At 48.7% G+C, this 22,584-nt stretch overlaps 1 protein-coding gene across 1 annotated transcript; it reads right to left on the reverse strand.

Moving 5' to 3' along the window:
• Positions 1-8,575: 8,575 nt before the first annotated feature.
• On the reverse strand, positions 8,576-22,044 carry LOC116969383 (zinc finger protein 239-like). Its single transcript, XM_033016248.1, has 3 exons — positions 21,787-22,044; positions 21,355-21,621; positions 8,576-8,605 (listed from the first exon to the last, which is right to left on the reverse strand). The coding sequence occupies exons 1-3, from the start codon at positions 22,042-22,044 to the stop codon at positions 8,576-8,578; spliced, it is 555 nt and encodes a 184-aa protein (XP_032872139.1).
• Positions 22,045-22,584: the final 540 nt, after the last annotated feature.

Consider the following 22,584-nt stretch of genomic DNA (forward strand, 5'->3'; position numbering starts at 1 on the left):
TGTTGGGGAAGTCCAGAACAAGGGGCCACACAGTTTAAGGATTAGGGGGAAGTCTTTTAGGACCGAGATGAGGAAAACATTTTTCACACAGTTCCAGAACAAGGGATCACAGTTCCAAAACAAGGGGGTCACAGTCCAGAACAAGGGGTCACAGTTTAAGGATAAGGGGGAAATCTTTTAGGACCGAGATGAGGAAAACATTTTTTTTCCCACACAGAGAGTGGTGAATCTATGGAATTCTCTGCCACAGAAGGTAGTTGAGGCCACAGTTCATTGGCTGGATTTAAGAGGGAGTTAGATGTGGCCCTTGTGGCTAAAGGGATCAGGGGGTATGGAGAGAAGGCAGGTACAGGATACTGAGTTGAATGATCAGCCATCTTTAAGAGGGAGTTAGATGTGGCCCTTGTGGCTAAAGGGATCAGGGGGTATGGAGAGAAGGCAGGTACAGGATACTGAGTTGGAAGATCTTTAAGAGGGAGTTAGATGTGGCCCTTGTGGCTAAAGGGATCAGGAGGTATGGAGAGAAGGCAGGTACAGGATATTGAGTTGGAAGATCTTTAAGAGGGAGTTAGATGTGGCCCTTGTGGCTAAAGGGATCAGGGGGTATGGAGAGAAGGCAGGTACAGGATACTGAGTTGGAAGATCTTTAAGAGGGAGTTAGATGTGGCCCTTGTGGCTAAAAGGATCAGGGGGTATGGAGAGAAGGCAGGTACAGGATACTGAGTTGGATGATCAGCCATGATCATATTGAATGGCAAATGGTGCAGGCTCGAAGGGCCGTATAGCCTCTACTCCTGTACCTATTGTCTATGTTTCTATGTAGAGGGAAGGGAATCTAAGACCTCTCCTTTCTAACTTTCTCCACCCCCCCCCCACCAAGCAGTCTGAAGAAGGGTCCTGAGCTAGAATGTTGCCTGTCCATGGTCTCCAGAGGTGCAAGTTACTCCAGGAGGTTGTGTCTCTTTTTGTGAACCAGCATCTGCAGTTCCTTGTGTCTAGACTAGGCGTGCATTCCACCCCACTCTTGCGCTCTCGGTCCGCCAAGGCCTGCTGGATCTCCCGGTTGCCCAACCATTTTAACTTCCCATCCCATTACCTGACCGTTCCCCCTCAACTCCGAACGGTGGGACCTCGCTCTCCGCACGACTCCAGCTGCGGTAAAACAAGGACTTTTGCCCGTCAACCCGCTGGAGCCAAGTCGTATTCCAATGAAATAAATGTCCCTTTTTGTGGAAGGAATTCATTTACAGGGATATCGCGGAGAGATGGTGGCAGAAAACTGCTCACCAGGTCTCTGAACACGGCAGAATTAGCCGACAGTTACACTGTGCGTATAGATACATAGAAACATAGACAATAGGTGCAGGAGTAGAGGCCATTCGGCCCTTCGAGCCTGCACCATTCGCCATTCAATATGATCATGGCTGATCATCCAACTCAGTATCCCGTACCTGCCTTCTCTCCATACCCCCTGATCCCTTTAGCCACAAGGGCCACATCTAACTCCCTCTTAAATATAGCCAATGAACTGTGGCCTCAACTACCCTCTGTGGCAGAGAGTTCCAGTGATTCACCACTCTCTGTGTGAAAAAGTTTCTTCTCATCTCGGTCCTAAAGGATTTCCCCCTTATCCGAAAAATGTTTTCCTCATCTCGGTCCTAAAAGATTTTCCCCTTATCCTTAAACTGTGTGGCCCCTTGTTCTGGACTTCCCCAACATCGGGAACAATCTTCCTGCATCTAGCCTGTCCAACCTCATAAGAATTTTGTAAGTTTCTATAAGATCCCCCCTCAATCTCCTAAATTCTAGCGAGTACAAGCCGAGTCTATCCAGTCTTTCTTCATATGAAAGTCCTGACATCCCAGGAATCAGTCTGGTGAACCTTCTCTGTACTCCCTCTATGGCTATAATGTCCTTCCTCAGATTTGGAGACCAAAACTGTACGCAATACTCCAGGTGTGGTCTCACCAAGACCCTGTACAATTGCAGTAGAACCTCCCTGCTCCTAGACTCAAATCCTTTTGCTATGAAAGCTAACATACCATTGGCTTTCTTCACTGCCTGCTGCACCTGCATGCCTACTTTCAATGACTGGTGTACCATGACACCCAGGTATCGCTGCATCTCCCCTTTTCCTAATCGGCCACCATTTAGATAATAGGTACTGCTATACAAAAATATACTATCTACTACATGGGTCCCAATTAGTTAATTATACATAGAAACATAGACAATAGGTGCAGGAGTAGAGGCCATTCGGCCTTCGAGCCTGCACCGCCATTCAATATGATCATGGCTGATCATCCAACTCAGAATCTACGCTGGGCTCCCTCAATAGCAAAAATGTCCTTCCTCAAATTAGGGGACCAAAACTGCACACAATATTCCAGGTGTGGTCGCACCAGGGCCCTGTACAACTGCAGAAGGACCTCTTTGCTCCTATACTCGACTCCTCTTGTTATAGAAACATAGACAATAGGTGCAGGAGTAGAGGCCATTCGAGCCTGCACCGCCATTCAATATGATCATGGCTGATCATCCAACTCAGTATCCTGTACCTGCCTTCTCTCCATACCCCCTGATCCCTTTAGCCATAAGGGCCACATCTAACTCCCTCTTAAATATAGCCAATGAACTGTGTGGCCTCAACTACCTTCTGTGGCAGAGAATTCCACAGATTCACCACTCTCTGTGTGGGGAAAAAAATGTTTTTCTCATCTCGGTCCTAAAAGATTCCCCCTTATCCTTAAACTGTGACCCCTTGTTCTGGACTGTGACCCCTTGTTCTGGAACTGTGATCCCTTGTTCTGGAACTGTGAAAAATGTTTTCCTCATCTCGGTCCTAAAAGATTTCCCCCTCATCCTTAAACTGTGTGTGTGGCCCCTTGTTCTGGACTTCCCCAACATCGGGAACAATCTTCCTGCATCTAGCCTGTCCAACCCCTTAAGAATTTTGTAAGTTTCTATAAGATCCCCCCCCTCAATCTTCTAAATTCTAGCGAGTACAAGCTGAGTCTATCCAGTCTTTCTTCGTATGAAAGTCCTGACATCCCAGGAATCAGCCTGGTGAACCTTCTCTGTACTCCCTCTATGGCAAGAATGTCTTTCCTCAGATTAGGAGACCAGAACTCTACGCAATACTCCAGGTGTGGTCTCACCAAGACCCTGTACAACTGCAGTAGAACCTCCCTGCTCCTATACTCAAATCCTTTTGCTATGAAATAACAAGACCCGTATAGATCTGGGGGTCCTTGTTCATCAGTCTATGAAAGTAAGCATGCAGGTACAGCAGGCAGTGAAAAAAGCCAATGGCATGTTGGCCTTCATAGCAAGAGGAGTTGAGTATAGGAGCAAAGAGGTCCTTCTGCAGTTGTACAGGGTCTTGGTGAGACCACACCTGGAGTATTGCGTACAGTTTTGGTCCCCTAATTTGAGGAAAGATTCTAACGAAAATATGAAGAAAGACTGGCATCCCAGGAATCAGTCTGGTGAACCTTCTCTGTACTCCCTCTATGGCAAGAATGTCTTTCCTCAGATTAGGAGACCAAAACTGTACGCAATACTCCAGATATACTTCCCAACTTCTATATTCAATACTCTGACTGATGAAGGCCAAAGTGCCAAAAGTCTTATTGATCACTTTATCTATCTGCGACTCGACCTTCAAGGAACCATGCACCTGTACTCCTAGATCCCTCTGCTCTATAACACTACCCAGAGGCCTAGCATTTACTGTGTAGGTCCTGCTCTTGTCCGACATCCCAAAATGCGACACCTCACACTTCTCTGTATTAAATTCCATCAACCATTCCTCCGCCCACCTGGCCAATCGATCCAGATCCTGCCGCAATCGTACACAACCATCTTCACTAACTGGAAAACCACTAACTTTTGTACCATCAGCAAACTTGCTAATATACCCTGTATGTTCTGATCCAAATCATTGATGTAGATGACAAACTGTAACGGGCCCAGCACTGAACCCTGAGGCCCACTGATCTGCCCCGACGTCAGAGTTTCGATCAGGTACAGGAAAATAAAGGTTTCTACAGAATGCATCACGTCAAATGCATTTTGTCACAGGGTACAAGATATATTAAAAACATTGGCCATTTGGTTTATGACATCTTACTTTTCAAATACATCAAAGAGATCTGTTCAAGAAGGAACTGCAGATGCTGGAAAATCGAAGGTACACAAAAAAAAGGCTGGAGAAACTCAGCGGGTGCAGCAGCATCTATGCAGCGAAGGAAATAGGCAACGTTTCGGGCTGAAACCCTTCCTCAGACTGATGGGGGGGTGGCGGGGATAAGGAAGGATAAAGGAGGAGGAGGAGCCCGAGGGCTGAGGGAGGGGAGGAGACAGCAAGGGCTAACAAACCTGTCCCTTCACCTCCCCCCCCTCGACTCCATTCAAGGACCCAAGCAGTCGTTCCAGGTGCGACAAAGGTTCACCTGTATCTCCTCCAACCTCATCTACTGCATCCGCTGCTCTAGATGTCAGCTGATTTACATCGGGGAGACCAAGCGGAGGTTGGGCGATCGTTTCGCCGAACACCTCCGCTCAGTCCGCAATAACCAACCTGAACTCCCGGTGGCTCAGCACTTCAACTCCCCCTCCCATTCCCAATCCGACCTCTCTGTCCTGGGTCTCCTCCATTGCCAGAGTGAGCAACAGCGGAAATTGGAGGAACAGCACCTCATATTCCGTCTGGGGACCTTGCGTCCGGATGGCATTAACATTGAATTCACCCAATTTTGCTAGCCCTTGCTGTCTCCTCCCCTTCCTTAACCCTCTAGCTGTCTCCTCCCACCCTCCCATCCACCCGCCCTCGGGCTCCTCCTCCCCTTTTCCTTCTTTCTCCACCCCCCATTAGTCTGAAGAAGGGTCTCGACCCAAAACGTTGCCTATTTCCTTCGCTCCATAGATGCTGCTGCACCCGCTGAGTTTCCCCAGCAATTTTGTGTACCTGGGAGAATTCAATGTTCATGCCCGCAGGATGCAGACTCCCCAGGCGGAATATGAGGTGCTGTTCCTCCAATTTCCGGTGTTGCTCACTCTGGCCATGGAGGAGACCCAGGACAGAGAGGCCGGATTCGGAGTGGGAGGGGGAGTTGAAGTGCTGAGCCACCGGGAGGTCAGGTAGGTTCTTGCGGACCGAGCGGAGGTGTTCGGTGAAACGATCGCCCAACCTCCGCTTAGTCTCACCGATGTAGATCTCATCAAAGAGATCTAGCTACTTCTCTGGTTCCTCTCTCGTCACCCCCTCCCTCATAAACATAGGACACTTGGTTTACGAAGTCTTACCTTTCAAATACATCAAAGAGATCTAGCTACTTCTCTGGTACACAAAATTGCTGGGGAAACTCAGCGGGTGCAGCAGCATCTATGGAGCGAAGGAAATAGGCGACGTTTCGGGCCGAAACCCTTCTTCAGACTGATGGGGGGTGGGAGAAAAAAGGAAAAGGGGAGGAGGGGGAGGAGCCCGAGGGCGGGCGGATGGGAGGGTGGGAGGAGACAGCTAGAGGGTTAAGGAAGGGGAGGAGACAGCAAGGGCTAGCAAAATTGGGAGAATTCAATGTTAATGCCATACGGACGCAAGGTCCCCAGACGGAATATGAGGTGCTGTTCCTCCAATTTCCGCTGTTGCTCACTCTGGCAATGGAGGAGGCCCAGGACAGAGAGGTCGGATTGGGAATGGGAGGGAGATTTGAAGTGCTGAGCCACCGGGAGGTCAGGTTGGTTATTGCGGACTGAGCGGAGGTGTTCGGCGAAACGATCGCCCAACCTACGCTTGGTCTCCCCGATGTAAATCAGCTGACATCTAGAGCAGCGGATGCAGTAGATGAGGTTGGAGGAGATACAGGTGAACCTTTGTCGCACCTGGAACGACTGCTTGGGTCCTTGAATGGAGTCGAGGGGGGAGGTGAAGGGACAGGTGTTGCATTTCTTGCGGTTGCAACGGAAAGTGCCCGGGGAGGGGGTGGTGCGGGAGGGAAGGGAAGAATTGACAAGGGAGTTGCGGAGGGAGCGGTCTTTGCGGAAGGCAGACATAGGGGGAGATGGGAAGATGTGGCGAGTGGTGGGATCACGTTGGAGGTGGCGGAAATGGCGGAGGATTATGTGTTGTATTTGGCGGCTAGTGGGGTGAAAGGTGAGGACCAGAGGGACTCTGCCCTTGTTGCGAGTGCGGGGATGGGGAGAGAGAGCAGTGTTACGGGATATGGATGAGACCCTGGTGTGAGCTTCATCTATGGTGGCTGGTTCCTCTCTCATCACCTGGGAGACAAATGTCTTTCTGTATTAATCTACTGGAGAAAAGCCTAATTCGGGACTAAATATAAATTGTAAACTAACCCAGGAATCATTTTAGAGAGAGTACAGAGGAGATTTACTAGAATGTTGCCTGGGTTTCAGCAACTAAGTTACAGAGAAAGGTTGAACAAGTTAGGTCTTTATTCTCTGGAGCGCAGAAGGTTAAGGGGGGACTTGATCGAGATCTTTAAAATGATGAGATAGACAGAGTTGACGTGGACAAGCTTTTCCCATTGAGAGTAGGGAAGATTCAAACAAGAGGACATGACTTCAGAATTAAAGAAGGGGTAACATGAGGGGGAACCTCTTTACTCAGAGAGTGGTAGCTGTGTGGAATGAGCTTCTAGTGGAAGTGGCGGAGGCAGGCAGGTTCGATTTTATCATTTAAAAATAAATTGGATAGGTATATGGATGGGAAAGGAATGGAGGGTTATGGTCTGAGTGCAGGTAGATGGGACTAGGGGAGAATACGTGTTCGGAACTGAACTGAACTTTATTTATAGAACACTTTAAAAACCACTGTTGCAACAAAGTGCTGTACATGACTAATCATAAACATAAAACAAAACATTAAAAGACAGTAAAAACAATAGAAACACTAAAACAGGAGCAAAGTCTCATGCAGGGGTGAAAGCCAAGGAATGGAAAAGGGTTTTAAGATTAGTTTTGAAAATTGACAGTGAAGGGGCCTGTCTAATGTGCAAAGGTAGAATGTCCAAATCTGAGGAAGGACATTATTGCCATAGAGGGAGTGCAGAGAAGGTTCACCAGACTGATTCCTGGGATGTCAGGACTGTCTTATGAAGAAAGACTGGATAGACTTGGTTTATACTCTCTAGAATTTAGGAGATTGAGGGGGGATCTTATAGAAACTTACAAAATTCTTAAGGTGTTGGACAGGCTAGATGCAGGAAGATTGCTCCCGATGTTGGGGAAGTCCAGGACAAGGGGTCACAGCTTAAGGATAAGGGGGAAATCCTTTAAAACCGAGATGAGAAGAACTTTTTTCACACAGAGAGTGGTGAATCTCTGGAACTCTCTGCCACAGAGGGTAGTCGAGGCCACAGTTCATTGGCTATATTTAAGAGGGAGTTAGATGTGGCCCTTGTGGCTAAGGGGATCAGAGGGTATGGAGAGAAGGCAGGTACAGGATACTGAGTTGGATGATCAGCCATGATCATATTGAATGGCGAATGGTGCAGGCTCGAAGGGCCGAATGGCCTACTCCTGCACCTATTGTCTATGTTTCATAATGTCGGAGCAGCAACAGAGAAAGCTCTATCCCCTCTGAGCTTCCGCTTAGACCTCGGTACCTCCAGGAGCAGCCGATCAGCTGACCTGAGGCACTGAGCAGGAGCGTAGGGATGAAGTCAAGTTCAAGTTCAAGTGAGTTTATTGTCATGTGTCCCTGTATAGGACAATGAAATTCTTGCTTTGCTTAAGCACACAGAAAATAGTAGGCATTTACTACAAAACAGATAAATGTGTCCATATACCATGATATAAATATATACACACATGAATAAATAAACTGGTAGTGCAAATAACAGAAAGTGGTTGCTAATAATCAGAGTTTTGTCCGAGCCAGGTTTAATAGCCTGATGGCTGCGGGGAAGTAGCTATTCCTGAACCTGGTTGTTGCAGTCTTCAGGCTCCTGTACCTTCTACCTGAAGGTAGCAGGGAGATGAGTGTGTGGCCAGGATGGTGTGGGTCTTTGATGATACTGCCAGCCTTTTTGAGGCAGCGACTGCGATAAATCCCCTTGATGGAAGGAAGGTCAGAGCCGATGATGGACTGGGCAGTGTTTACCACCCTTTGTAGTCTTCCCCTCTCCAGGGCGCTCAAATTGCCGAACCAAGCCACGATGCAACCGGTCAGCATGCTCTCGACTGTGCACCTGTAGAAGTTAGAGAGAGTCTTCCTTGACAATCCGACTCTCCGTAATCTTCTCAGGAAGTAGAGGCGCTGATGAGCTTTTTTGATAATTGCGTTAGTGTTCTCGGAGCTCAGAGAGGTCAGAGAGGTAAGGCGGGGCGAGACCATTTTAAGATTTAAAAACAAATAAAAGAATCTTAAAATGAACTCTAAATGTACACAGGCAGCCAGTGTAGGGAGGCCAGAACAGGCTCCCTCTTACGTGTTCCAGTTAAAAGGCGAGCAGCAGCATTCTGGACCAACTGGAGACGTTCAAGGGAAGATTGGTTAACTCCAAAATGGACAGTGATGAAGGCATGGATTACTGTTTCAAAATGCCATCGTTCACGAACGGGCTTCACCTTTGCCAGCTGCCTGAAATGAAAGAAGCTGGACTTAACCACCACGCCTATTTGACGATCTAATTGAAAATCACTGTCCATCTTAAAACCCAAGTTTAAAACTGTTGGACTAGACTAGAAGGGCCGAGATGGCCTGTTTCCGTGCTGTAATTGTTATAGGGTTATATTTTAATATCTTATATTTGTGACTTAATTTGGCCTTATCAAATGCTGATTCCACTGTGGTGGATGTTTATGTTAAATTCTATTGTGGATTGTGTTATTTTTACTCGTATAGATACATAGAAAATAGGTGCAGGAGTAGAGGCCATTCGGCCCTTCGAGTCTGCACCGCCATTCAATATGATCATGGCTGATCATCCAACTCAGTATCCCGTACCTGCCTTCAAGTGTTCAAGTGAGTTTTTTGTCATGTGTCCCTGTATAGGACAATGAAATTCTTGCTTTGCTTAAGCACACAGAAAATAGTAGGCATTTACTACAAAACAGATAAATGTGTCCAAAAACCTTCTCTCCATACCCTCTGATCCCTTTAGCCACAAGGGCCACATCTAACTCCCTCTTAAATATAGCCAATGAACTGTGGCCTCAACTACCCTCTGTGGCAGAGAGTTCCAGAGATTCACCACTCTCTGTGTGAAAAAGTTTCTTCTCATCTCGGTCCTAAAGGATTTCTCCCTTATCCTTAAGCTGTGACCCCTTGTCCTGGACTTCCCCAACATCAGGAACAATCTTCCTGCATCTAGCCTGTCCAACCCCATAAGAATTTTGTACGTTTCTATAAGATCCCCCCCTCAATCTCCTAAATTCTAGCGAGTACAAGCCAAGTCTATCCAGTCTTTCTTCATATGAAAGTCCTGACATCCCAGGAATCAGTCTGGTGAACCTTCTCTGCACTCCCTCTATGGCTATAATGTCCTTCCTCAGATTTGGAGACCAAAACTGTACGCAATACTCCAGGTGTGGTCTCACCAAGACCCTGTACAACTGCAGTAGAACCTCCCTGCTCCTATACTCAAATCCTTTTGCTATGAAAGCTAACATACCATTGGCTTTCTTCACTGCCTGCTGCACCTGCATGCCTACTTTCAATGACTGGTGTACCATGACACCCAGGTCTCGCTGCATCTCCCCTTTTCCTAATCGGCCACCATTCAGATAATAGTCTGCTTTCCTGTTTTTGCCACCAAAGTGGATAACCTCACATTTATCCACATTATACTGCATCTGCCAAACATTTGCCCACTCACCCAGCCTATCCAAGTCACCTTGCAGTCTCCTAGCATCCTCCTCACAGCTAACACTGCCCCCCAGTATGGTAACCTCAAACATCACTGTACCCTAATTGGTGACAATAAATGTGAACTTGGACTTGTAATTTGTTCTGCTGTGCTGCAGCAAGTAAGAGATTCTTGCTATTGAGGGAGCCCAGCGTAGGTTCACCAGGTTAATTCCCGGGATGGCGGGACTGTCATATGCTGAGAGAATGGAGCGGCTGGGCTTGTATACGCGATTCATTTAGAAGGATTCATTCTCACCATCGACGGCACCACTGTCTCCCCACCTCCCCAGGCCCGCAACCTTGGCGTGATCTTTGATTCCACCCTCTCCCTTGAGCCTCACATCCGCCATGTCATTAAAACCTCCTTCTTTCATCTCCGCAACATCGCCAAACTCAGACCCTCTCTCACACCGCCCGCTGCTGAAAGACTCATCCATGCCTTCATCTCCTCCCGACTGGACTATTGCAACTCACTTCTCCTTGGCATCAGCTCCACCTACATCAACTGACTCCAACTGGTCCAGAACGCAGCCGCCCGACTCATCACCCACACCAAATCCTGGCATCACATCACTCCAGTCCTCAAAAAACTTCACTGGCTTCCCATCTCCCACCGGATCACCTACAAAATCCTGGTCCTCACCTACAAAGCCCTCCACCATCTGGCCCCCCCATATCTCACTGACCTCCTCTCCCCCTACCAACCCTCACGGTCCCTCAGATCCACATCAGCCGATCTCCTCTCCATCCGCAAGTCCAACCTCCGCAGTTTTGGGGACAGAGCCTTCTCCAGGGCAGCTCCCAGGCTCTGGAACTCCCTCCCCCAACTGATCCGCAATTCTGTGTCCCTCTCCAACTTCCAGTCCCGCCTCAAGACCCATCTCTTCACCTCTGCCTATCCTTAGCCCCACGTCCCCCTCCCTTTTCATCTGTGCATTAATTGCCTCATACTGTGTTTTGTATTGAATTCTGTCTTTACTTTGTGTACTAGTCATGTCTCTACTACTTATTTCATTCCCCTTACATGTTTTTCCTCTACATGCTCAATTTTTGTAAGGTGTCCTTGAGACTCTTGAAAGGCGCCCATAAATAAAATTTATTATTATTATTATTAAGGGTGAGAGGGCATCTTATTGAAACATATAAGATTATTAATGCCCCCGTCCCACTTAGGAAACCTGAACGGAAACCTCTGGAGACTTTGCACCCCACCCAAGGTTTCCGTGCGGTTCCCGGAGGTTTTTGTCAGTCTCCCTACCTGCTTCCACTACCTGCAACCTCCGGCAACCGCCTGCAACCTCCGGGAACCGCACGGAAACCTTGGGTGGGGCGCAAAGTCTCCAGAGGTTTCCGGTCAGGTTTCCTAAGTGGAACGGGGGCGTTTGGGTACTGGTTTCCAGAGGGCTAGTATGGAGTTTGTGGGCCGAATGGAATCTTGGGCTGGCAGCTCAGTCACTGAGGCCTGGCAGTACAATCACTCGGACCTGGCAGGCTGGCGGCTGAGAAACTGCCAGAAATTCTGCCCAAAACAGGTGACAGACGGTGAGAGAGAAGGGGGAGAGGGTGGACTGAATGGATTGTTGGGCTGGCAGTTCAGTCACTTATAGAAACATAGAAACATAGAAATTAGGTGCAGGAGTAGGCCATTCGGCCCTTCGAGCCTGCACCGCCATTCAATATGATCATGGCTGATCATCCAACTCAGTATCCCGTACCTGCCTTCTCTCCATACCCTCTGATCCCCTTAGCCACAAGGGCCACATCTAACTCCCTCTTAAATATAGCCAATGAACTGGCCTCGACTACCCTCTGTGGCAGGGAGTTCCAGAGATTCACCACTCTCTGTGTGAAAAAAGTTCTTCTCATCTCGGTTTTAAAGGATTTCCCCCTTATCCTTAAGCTGTGACCCCTTGTCCTGGACTTCCCCAACATCGGGAGCAATCTTCCTGCATCTAGCCTGTCCAACCCCTTAAGAATTTTGTAAGTTTCTATAAGATCCCCTCTCAATCTCCTAAATTCTAGAGAGTATAAACCAAGTCTATCCAGTCTTTCTTCATAAGACAGTCCTGACATCCCAGGAATCAGTCTGGTGAACCTTCTCTGCACTCCCTCTATGGCAATAATGTCCTTCCTCAGATTTGGAGACCAAAACTGTACGCAATACTCCAGGTGTGGTCTCACCAAGACCCTGTACAACTGCAGTAGAACCTCCCTGCTCCTATACTCAAATCCTTTTGCTATGAAAGCTAACATACCATTCGCTTTCTTCACTGCCTGCTGCACCTGCATGCCCACTTTCAATGACTGGTCTACCATGACACCCAGGTCTCGCTGCATCTCCCCTTTTCCTAGTCGGCCACCATTTAGATAATAGTCTACTTTCCTGTTTTTGCCACCAAAATGGATAACCTCACATTTATCCACATTATACTGCATCTGCCAAACATTTGCCCACTCACCCAGCCTATCCAAGTCACCTTGCAGTCTCCTAGCATCCTCCTCACAGCTAACACTGCCCCCCAGCTTAGTGTCATCCGCAAACTTGGAGATATTGCCTTCAATTCCCTCATCCAGATCATTAATATATATTGTAAATAGCTGGGGTCCCAGCACTGAGCCTTGCGGTACCCCACTAGTCACTGCCTGCCATTGTGAAAAGGACCCGTTTACTCCTACTCTTGGCTGGTGGGCTGGCAGTTCACTTACTCACGGCTGGTGGGCTGGCAGTTCGCTTACTCACGGCTGGTGGGCTGGCAGTTCACTTACTCACGGCTGGTGGGCTGGCAGTTCACTTACTCACGGCTGGTGGGCTGGCAGTTCAGTCACTTATGGCTGGTGGGCTGGCAGTTCACTTACTCATGGCTCGTGGGCTGGCAGTGCAGTCACTCACGCCTGGTAAGCTGGCAGTTCACTCAGTCACCCCATCTCCCTTCACCCCCCCCCACCCCCCCACTCTGCTCCTTGCCATTCCCCTCCCACCCACACATTCAGTGCATCTCCCCCCATGCACTCTTAGTGTCTCTCCCACAGAGCATTTGGGACAACAGATGGCGCAATGGGCTAAGTGTTCGGCTGGCGGCCGGAAGGTAGCCGGTTCGAATCCCGCTTGGAGTGCATACTGTCGTTGTGTCCTTGGGCAAGACACTTCACCCACCTTTGCCTGTGTGTGAATGTGTGCGAGTGATTGGTGGTGGTCGGAGGGGCCGTAGGCGCAGATTGGCAGCCACGCTTCCGTCAGTCTGCCCCAGGGCAGCTGTGGCTACAGAAGTAGCTTACCACCACCGAGTGTGACTGAGGAGTGAATGAATAATGCGATGTAAAGCGCCTTGAGTATTAGAAAGGCGCTATATAAATCCCATCCATTATTATTATTATTATCCATTCCTGCCTATTAGGTTCCCATTGTGATGAAGAACACACAGGCATCAAAAGCGCAAAAAGGATTTATTAAAGTTTAAAATGTGAATGACTCTTAAAATATAAGAACAATTTAAATGTTAAAGATGAGAATTGTTAAGTTCTTGTTGTGTCTCTTGTTGTGATCCGCTGCTCACTGCCTCGTGATGACTATTTCCTGTTGATAAAAAGAGACACTTGGATGGGTATCTTGAATCGAGAATGTGTAGTTCTTCCACCAGGCATTAACGTAGCTGCTATCCCAGAGGATGCTACAACAATAGCCACATCACCTTGACCTCTAACGTTTCCTGACATGATGTCGAAAAACAGCCTAAAGACAATTTCAGTTGTTAATGAACTGAAGAATTTGTGCAAAACATTTTTTTAAGGCGGGGGCTGTCAGGGTGGGGTGGTGGGGTGGTAAATGTTGTGCCGCCAAGGGAGGGGGGCAGCTTCAGGCGGAGGCTCTCGTGGGCTGATGAGAAGGAGGGGGATTCACACATACACACACACAGACTCATTCGCACATACACACACACACACACACAGACTCATTCGCACACACAGACTCATTCACACTTACACACACAGACTCATTCACACGCACACTCATTCACACACACCCACAGACTCATTCACACATACACACAGACTCATTCGCACATACACACACAGATCATTCACACACACACACACCCAATACTAAAATGCCAAATAACCAGGACGTGTTGAATATAGTGTGTAAAACGAATCTTTAAAGCCTGCTGTGGAGGCTGCTGCTGAAGCAAAATCATGCTTTAAATAACATCCAACAAACACACTCTACATAGACAGAGCAGTAAACTCCTGAATTATTCAACGGCGCCTGCACTCGGCGCCATCTTGACGTCACCCTCCCGCTGCTTGCCACAAACCGGAAATGACGCACTCAGCGCCAGCATGCCGCTAACCGGAAATGACGTCGTCGGCGCCATCTTGCAACCAAGCGAAAATCACAGAATGAGCGCCAATTTTGAAATTAAACACAGTACTGATCTAATAAAATGTTTATTCACTTGATCCATCCGACAACTGGTGAAAGTTGGTGAAAGTAAATCCAAAAGGTTTCTACAGCTATATTAATAGCAAAAGGATAACGAGGGATAAAATTGGTCCATTGGAGAGACAGAGTGGACAGCTATCTGCAGAGCCAAAAGAGATGGGGGAGATATTGAACAATTTCTTTTCTTCGGTATTCACCAAGGAGAAGGATATTGAATTATGTGAGGTAAGGGAAACTAGTAGAGTAGCTATGGATACTATGAGTTTCGAAGTAAAAGAAGTACTGACTCTTTTGAAAAATATAAAAGTGGATAAGTCTCCAGGTCCTGACAGGATATTCCCTAGGACATTGAGGGAAGTTAGTGTAGAAATAGCCGGGGCTATGACAGAAATATTTCAAATGTCATTAGAAACGGGAATAGTCCCCGAGGATTGGCGTACTGCGCATGTTGTTCCATTGTTTAAAAAGGGTTCTAAGAGTAAACCTAGCAATTATAGACCTGTTAGTTTGACTTCAGTGGTGGGCAAATTAATGGAAAAGATACTTAGAGATAATATATATAAGCATCTGGATAAACAGGGTCTGATTAGGAACAGTCAACATGGATTTGTGCCTGGAAGGTCATGTTTGACTAATCTTCTTGAATTTTTTGAAGAGGTTACTAGGGAAATTGACGAGGGTAAAGCAGTGGATGTTGTCTATATGGACTTTAGTAAGGCCTTTGACAAGGTTCCTCATGGGAGGTTGGTTAAGAAGGTTCAACTGTTGGGTATAAACGCAGGAGTAGCAAGATGGATTCAACAGTGGCTGAATGGGAGAAGCCAGAGGGTAATGGTGGATGGTTGTTTGTCGGGTTGGAGGCAGGTGACTAGTGGGGTGCCTCAGGGATCGGTGTTGGGTCCTTTGTTGTTTGTCATGTACATCAATGATCTGGATGAAGGTGTGGTAAATTGGATTAGTAAGTATGCAGATGGTACCAAGATAGGGGGTGTTGTGGATAATGAAGAGGATTTCCAAAGTCTACAGAGTGATTTAGGCCATTTGGAAGAATGGGCTGAAAGATGGCAGATGGAGATTAATGCTGATAAATGTGAGGTGTTACACCTTGGCAGGACAAATCAAAATAGGACGTACATGATAAATGGCAGGGAATTGAAGAATACAGTTGAACAGAGGGATCTGGGAATAACCGTGCATAGTTCCTTGAAGGTGGAATCTCATATAGATAGGGTGGTAAAGAAAGCTTTTGGTATGCTAGCCTTTATAAATCAGAGCATTGAGTATAGAAGTTGGGATGTAATGTTAAAATTGTACAAGGCATTGGTGAGACCAAATCTGGAGTATGGTGTACAATTTTGGTCGCCCAATTATAGGAAGGATGTCAACAAAATAGAGAGAGTACAGAGGAGATTTACTAGAATGTTGCCTGGGTTTCAACAACTAAGTTACAGAGATAGGTTGAATAAGTTAGGTCTTTATTCTCTGGAGCGCAGAAGGTTGACTTGATAGAGGTCTTTAAAATGATGAGAGGGATAGACAGAGTTGACGTGGACAAGCTTTTCCCTTTGAGAATAGGGAAGATTCAAACAAGAGGACATGACTTCAGAATTAAGGGACAGAAGTTTAGGGGTAACATGAGGGGGAACTTCTTTACTCAGAGAGTGGTGGCTGTGTGGAATGAGCTTCCAGTGGAAGTGGTGGAGGCAGGTTCGTTGGTATAATTTAAAAATAAATTGGATAGGCATATGGATGAGAAGGGAATGAAGGGTTATGGTATGAGTGCAGGCAGGTGAGACTAAGGGAAAATAATTGTTCGGCACGGACTTGTAGGGCCGAGATGGCCTGTTTCCGTGCTGTCATTGTTATATGGTTATATAACTGTTGCAAGCAAGCCCTTTAAAAAACCCAGGCAATTGGGGAAAAAACACAACACATAATCCTCCGCCATTTCCGCCACCTCCAACGTGACCCCACCACTCGCTACATCTTCCCATCTCCCCCCCATATCTGCCTTCCGCAAAGACCGCTCCCTCCGCAACTCCCTTGTCGATTCTTCCCTTCCTTCCCGTACCACCCCCTCCCCGGTCACTTCCCCTTGCAACCGCAAGAGATGCAACACCTGTCCCTTTACCTCCCCCCCTCGACTCCATTCAAGGACCCAAGCAGTCGTTCCAGGTGCGACAGAGGTTCACCTGCATCCCCTCCAACCTCATCCATTGCATCCGCTGCTCTAGATGTCAGCTGATCTATATCGGCGAGACCAAGCGGAGGCTGGGTGATCGTTTCGCCGAACACCTCCGCTCGGTCCGCAATAACCTAGCTGACCTCCCGGTGGCTCAGCACTTCAACTCCCCCTCCCATTCCCAATCCGACCTTTCTGTCCTGGGCCTCCTCCATGGCCAGAGTGAGGACCATCGGAAACTGGAGGAGCAGCACCTCATATTCCGCTTGGGCAGTCTGCACCCTAGTGGCATGAACATTGATTTCTCTAATTTCAGGTAGTCCTTAATGTCTCCTCCCCTTCTCAGCTCTCCCTCAGCCCTCTGGCTCCTCCTCTTCCTTTCTTCTTCCTGCCCCCCCTCCCCCACCCTCACATCAGTCTGAAGAAGGGTTACGGCCTGAAACGTTGCCTATTTCCTTCGCTCCATAGATGTCATATGTCCCAGATTTAACAATGAATAGACATTAGATGCAATGAAGTAATGTTTCCTCGTCTCCGTTCTAAATAGCTCACCCCTTTTTGTTAAACTGTGGTCACTGGTTCTGGACTCCCCCAACATCGGGAACATTCCTGCCTCTAGCATGTCCAAACCCTTAGAAACATAGAAATTAGGTGCAGGAGTAGGCCATTCGGCCCTTCGAGCCTGCACCGCCATTCAATATGATCATGGCTGATCATCCAACTCAGTATCCCGTACCTGCCTTCTCTCCATACCCCCTGATCCCCTTAGCCACAAGGGCCACATCTAACTCCCTCTTAAATATAGCCAATGAACTGGCCTCGACTACCCTCTGTGGCAGAGAGTTCCAGAGATTCACCACTCTCTGTGTGGAAAAAGTTCTTCTCATCTCGGTTTTAAAGGATTTCCCCCTTATCCTTAAGCTGTGACCCCTTGTCCTGGACTTCCCCAACATCGGGAGCAATCTTCCTGCATCTAGCCTGTCCAACCCCTTAAGAATTTTATAAGTTTCTATAAGATCCCCTCTCAATCTCCTAAATTCTAGAGAGTATAAACCAAGTCTATCGAGTCTTTCTTCATAAGACAGTCCTGACATCCCAGGAATCAGTCTGGTGAACCTTCTCTGCACTCCCTCTATGGCAATAATGTCCTTCCTCAGATTTGGAGACCAAAACTGTACGCAATACTCCAGGTGTGGTCTCACCAAGACCCTGTACAACTGCAGTAGAACCTCCCTGCTCCTATACTCAAATCCTTTTGCTATGAATGCTAACATACCATTCGCTTTCTTCACTGCCTGCTGTACCTGCATGCCTACTTTCAATGACTGGTGTACCATGACACCCAGGTCTCGCTGCATCTCCCCTTTTCCTAGTCGGCCACCATTTAGATAATAGTCTGCTTTCCTGTTTTTGCCACCAAAATGGATAACCTCACATTTATCCACATTATACTGCATCTGCCAAACATTTGCCTACTCACCCAGCCTATCCAAGTCACCTTGCAGTCTCCTAGCATCCTCCTCACAGCTAACACTGCCCCCCAGCTTAGTGTCATCCGCAAACTTGGAGATGTTGCCTTCAATTCCCTCATCCAGATCACTAATAATCTCATATGTCTCAATAAGATCCTGTCTCATCCTTCTAAACTCCAGAGTGTACAAGCCCAGCCGCTCCATTCTCTCAGCATATGACAGTCCCGCCATCCCGGGAATTAACCTGGTGAACCTACGCTGCACTCCCTCAAGAGCAAGAATCTCTTAGAAACATAGAAAATAGGTGCCCTATACACTACCTATGCATTTACTCATTATTCCCATTGCACGTGGGATTTTTGTCATAGTTTAGTCATTTAGCTCACACCTGTGGCCTCAGTTTAATAAATTTTGAAGTAATGATTTTATCATTCTTATTTTATTCAATGGAATTTTAATTTTTGTCAGTCTTTTATATATATTTTTTCTCTTTTAACATGATTCCCCCCCCCCCCCCAAGAATAAACAATAAGTATAACACAGCTGCAACCATTAGGCTCAAATCATAGAAACATTTGTTACAAGCTTAATTTGGGATTATAAGAATCAAGGAATAAATATAAGCATATATGTAAGTCAAAGATAAATGGAGGTTTGAGACAATAGGTGCAGGAGTAGAGGCCATTCGGCCCTTCGAGCCTGCACCATTCGCCATTCAATATGATCATGGCTGATCATCCAACTCAGTATCCCGTACCTGCCTTCTCTCCATACCCCCTGATCCCTTTAGCCACAAGGGCCACATCTAACTCCCTCTTAAATATAGCCAATGAACTGTGTGGCCTCAACTACCTTCTGTGGCAGAGAATTCCACAGATTCACCACTCTCTGTGTAAAAAAATGATTTTCTCATCTCGGTCCTAAAAGTTTTCCCCCTTATCCTTAAACTGTGTGTGGCCCCTTGTTCTGGACTTCCCCAACATCGGGAACAATCTTCCTGCATCTAGCCTGTCCAACCCCTTAAGAATATTGTACGTTTCTATAAGATCCCCTCTCAATCTCCTAAATTCTAGAGAGTATAAACCAAGTCTATCCAGTCTTTCTTCATAAGACAGTCCTGACACCCCAGGAATCAGTCTGGTGAACCTTCTCTGCACTCCCTCTATGGCAATAATGTCCTTCCTCAGATTTGGAGACCAAAACTGTACGCAATACTCCAGGTGTGGTCTCACCAAGACCCTGTACAACTGCAGTAGAACCTCCCTGCTCCTAGACTCAAATCCTTTTGCTATGAAAGCTAACATACCATTGGCTTTCTTCACTGCCTGCTGCACCTGCATGCCCACTTTCAATGACTGGTGTACCATGACACCCAGGTCTCGCTGCATCTCCCCTTTTCCTAGTCGGCCACCATTTAGGTCCCCCCTCAATCTTCTAAATTCTAGCCGTGTACAAGCCGAGATCAGCCATGATCATATTGAATGGCGGTGCAGGCTCGAAGGGCCAAATGGCCTCTACTCCTGCACCTATTTTCTATGTATCTATGAGTCTATCCAGTCGAGAGAGTATTGTGAGGATTACGATACACATGTATTTCGATGGACAAGGGCTGCTTGGGAGACTCAACATGGTTTTGTACATGGTGTAGGTTGTATCCCGAATCTGATTGACTTTTTTGAAGATGTGGCCATTCTGAGGAAGGACATTATTGCCATAGAGGCAGTGCAGAGAAGGTTCACCAGACTGATTCCTGGGATGTCAGGACTGTCTTATGAAGAAAGACTGGATAGACTTGGTTTATACTCTCTAGAATTTAGGAGATTGAGAGGGGATCTTATAGAAACTTACAAAATTCTTAAGGGGTTGGACAGGCTAGATGCAGGAAGATTGCTCCCGATGTTGGGGAAGTCCAGGACAAGGGGTCACAGCTTAAGGATAAGGGGGAAATCCTTTAAAACCGAGATGAGAACTTTTTTCACACAGAGAGTGGTGAATCTCTGGAACTCCTGCCACAGAGGGTAGTCGAGGCCACAGTTCATTGGCTATATTTAAGAGGGAGTTAGATGTGGTCTGAAGAAGGGTTTCGGCCCGAAACGTCGCCTATTTCTTTCGCTCCATAGATGCTGCTGCACCCGCTGAGTTTCCCCAGCATTTGTGTGTACCTTAGATGTGGCCCTTGTGGCTAAGGGGATCAGAGGGTATGGAGAGAAGGCAGGTACGGGATACTGAGTTGGATGATCAGCCATGATCATATTGAATGGCGGTGCAGGCTCGAAGGGCCGAATGGCCTCTACTCCTGCACCTAATTTCTATGTTTCTATGTTATGGTTGATGAGGGCAGAACTGTAGGCCTCAACTACCTTCTGTGGCAGAGAGTTCCAGAGATTCACCACTCTCTGTGTGAAAAAAGTTTTTCTCATCTCGGTCCTAAAGGATTTCACCTCTATCCTTAAGCTGTGACCCCTTGTCCTGGACTTCCCCAACATTACTGGCTGCAGCACAACAGAATAAGTAAACATAGTACAAGTTCGGGCTCACATTTATTGTCACATGCAGCAATTAGGGTACAGTGATATTTGAGTTGCCATACAGCCATACGAGTAAAAAGAACACAATCCACAATAGAATTTAACATAAATATCCACCACAGTGGAATCAGCAAACCTCACTGCGATGGAAGCTAATAAAGTTCACTCCTTTGTTCATCCGTGTCGCAGCTAGACGGCCCGATGTACAAGCCCTCAGAACGGGTAGGGGAAGGGACGCTCACTGCCGGTGCTGTCACAGGCTGGACATGCGGGTGAAACCCTTGCCACACTCAGCGCACACAAAGGGTCTCTCTCCGGTGTGTAACCGCTGGTGCTCCCGCAGCCCCCGTGCTCTCTTGATCCGCTTGCCGCAATGGGAGGAGCCTCTCGCCGGCGTGGGCCCGCCGGTGCTGCCGCAACCCCCGCAAGCTGTCAAACTCCTCGCCGCGGTAGAGCTGGCCACTGGTGTGCACGCACTGGGAGGCCATGGCAAAGCGCTAGGGATGGTTGCAGCCGTGCACCTGCTGGTGGGACAGCAGCTGGGTGGAGCAGATGAAGCCCTTGCCGCACTGAGCGCAGGTGTAGGGGCGCTCACCGGTGTGGGTGCGCTGGTGCACCAGCAGGTTGTTGGACGTGGTGAAGCCCTTGCCGCAGTCGCTGCAGGTGTAGGGGCGCTCCCCCGTGTGCACGCGCCTGTGCACCGTCAGTTCTGGCGACGACTTGAAACCTTTGCCGCACTGAGCGCACGTATAGGGGCTCTCGCCGGTGTGGGTGCGCTGGTGCACCTGCAGGTTGTTAGACTGGGTGAAGCCCTTGCCGCAGTCGCTGCAGGTGTAGGGGCGTTCCCCCGTGTGCACCCGCCTGTGCACTTTCAGTTGCGGCGACGACTTGAAGCCATTGCCGCAGTCGGGGCAGGCGAAGGGCCGCTCGCTGCTGTGCACCCGCTGGTGCTGCCGCAACTTCGAAAGCCAGGCAAAGCTCTTGCCGCATGTGGAGCAGACATGGGGCCTCGCGCCCGTGTGCACCCGCCGGTGGATCTTCAGGTCCTGCTCCTTCGTGAATTCCTTGCCGCAATCGGAGCAGCCGAAGGGCCTGGGGGAGGGACTGTCACCGGCGTGCACCCGCTGGTGGGACAGCAGCCTGGTGGAGCATGTGAAGCCCTTGCCGCACTGGTCGCAGGTGTAGGGGCGCTCGCCGGTGTGGGTGCGCTGGTGCACCTGCAGCTGGTTGGACGCGGTGAAGCCCTTGCCGCAGTCGCTGCAGGTGTAGGGGCGCTCCCCCGTGTGCACCCGCCGGTGCAACTTCAGTTCCGGCGAGGACTTGAAGCCCTTGCCGCAGTCGGAGCAGGCGAAGGGCCGCTCGCTGCTGTGCACCCGCTGGTGCACCCTCAGCCTCGACAACCAGGTGAAGCTCTTGCCGCAGGTGGGGCAGTCGTAGAGCTTCCTGCTCGCGTGCACCCGCCGGTGGGTCTCCAGCTTGCTCGGGTACCGCCAGGCCTTGCCGCACACATCGCACTCATAACGCTTCTCCTTGTTGCGCCCCGTCATGCGGTCCTCCACCGAAGCTCAGCCCTCACACCGAGCAGTTGGGGGGGGGGGGGGGGGAGAGGGGGCTCACCGGCACCCAGGCCGCCCTCAATGGCCGCTCACGTCCCCTGTCTCTCCGTCCACACCACCGGCTCCTAAACCCTGCAGGAGGGGAACACAGAGGGTCAACAAGCTGGCAAACAGGACATTAAATCTCTCCCCATCCCCGCACACGCAACAAGGGCAGAGTCCCTCTGGTCCTCACCTTTCACCCCACCAGCCGGCAAATACAACACATAATCCTCCGCCATTTCCGCCACCTCCAACGTGACCCCACCACTCGCCACATCTTCCCATCTCCCCCCATGTCTGCCTTCCGCAAAGACCGCTCCCTCCGCAACTCCCTCGTCAATTCTTCCCTTCCCTCCCGCACCACCCCCTCCCCCCCCGGGCACTTTCCGTTGCAACCGCAAGAAATGCAACACCTGTCCCTTCACCTCCCCCCTCGACTCCATTCAAGGACCCAAGCAGTCGTTCCAGGTGCGACAAAGGTCCACCTGT

This window comes from Amblyraja radiata, unplaced genomic scaffold, assembly GCF_010909765.2.
Source record: "Amblyraja radiata isolate CabotCenter1 unplaced genomic scaffold, sAmbRad1.1.pri S35, whole genome shotgun sequence".
In the NCBI taxonomy this organism is placed as follows: Eukaryota; Metazoa; Chordata; class Chondrichthyes; order Rajiformes; family Rajidae; genus Amblyraja; species Amblyraja radiata.

Coding starts and splice junctions, on each gene's coding strand:
- LOC116969383 (XM_033016248.1), bottom strand. CDS start 22,044: ATGACGGGGCGCAACAAGGAGAAGCGTTATGAGTGCGATGTGTGCGGC. Junction 21,622..21,786: donor AACTGAAGTTGCACCGGCGG/GTGCACACGGGG, acceptor CTGTCCCACCAG/CGGGTGCACGCCGGTGACAG. Junction 8,606..21,354: donor AACTGAAAGTGCACAGGCGG/GTGCACACGGGG, acceptor CTTTCATTTCAG/GCAGCTGGCAAAGGTGAAGC.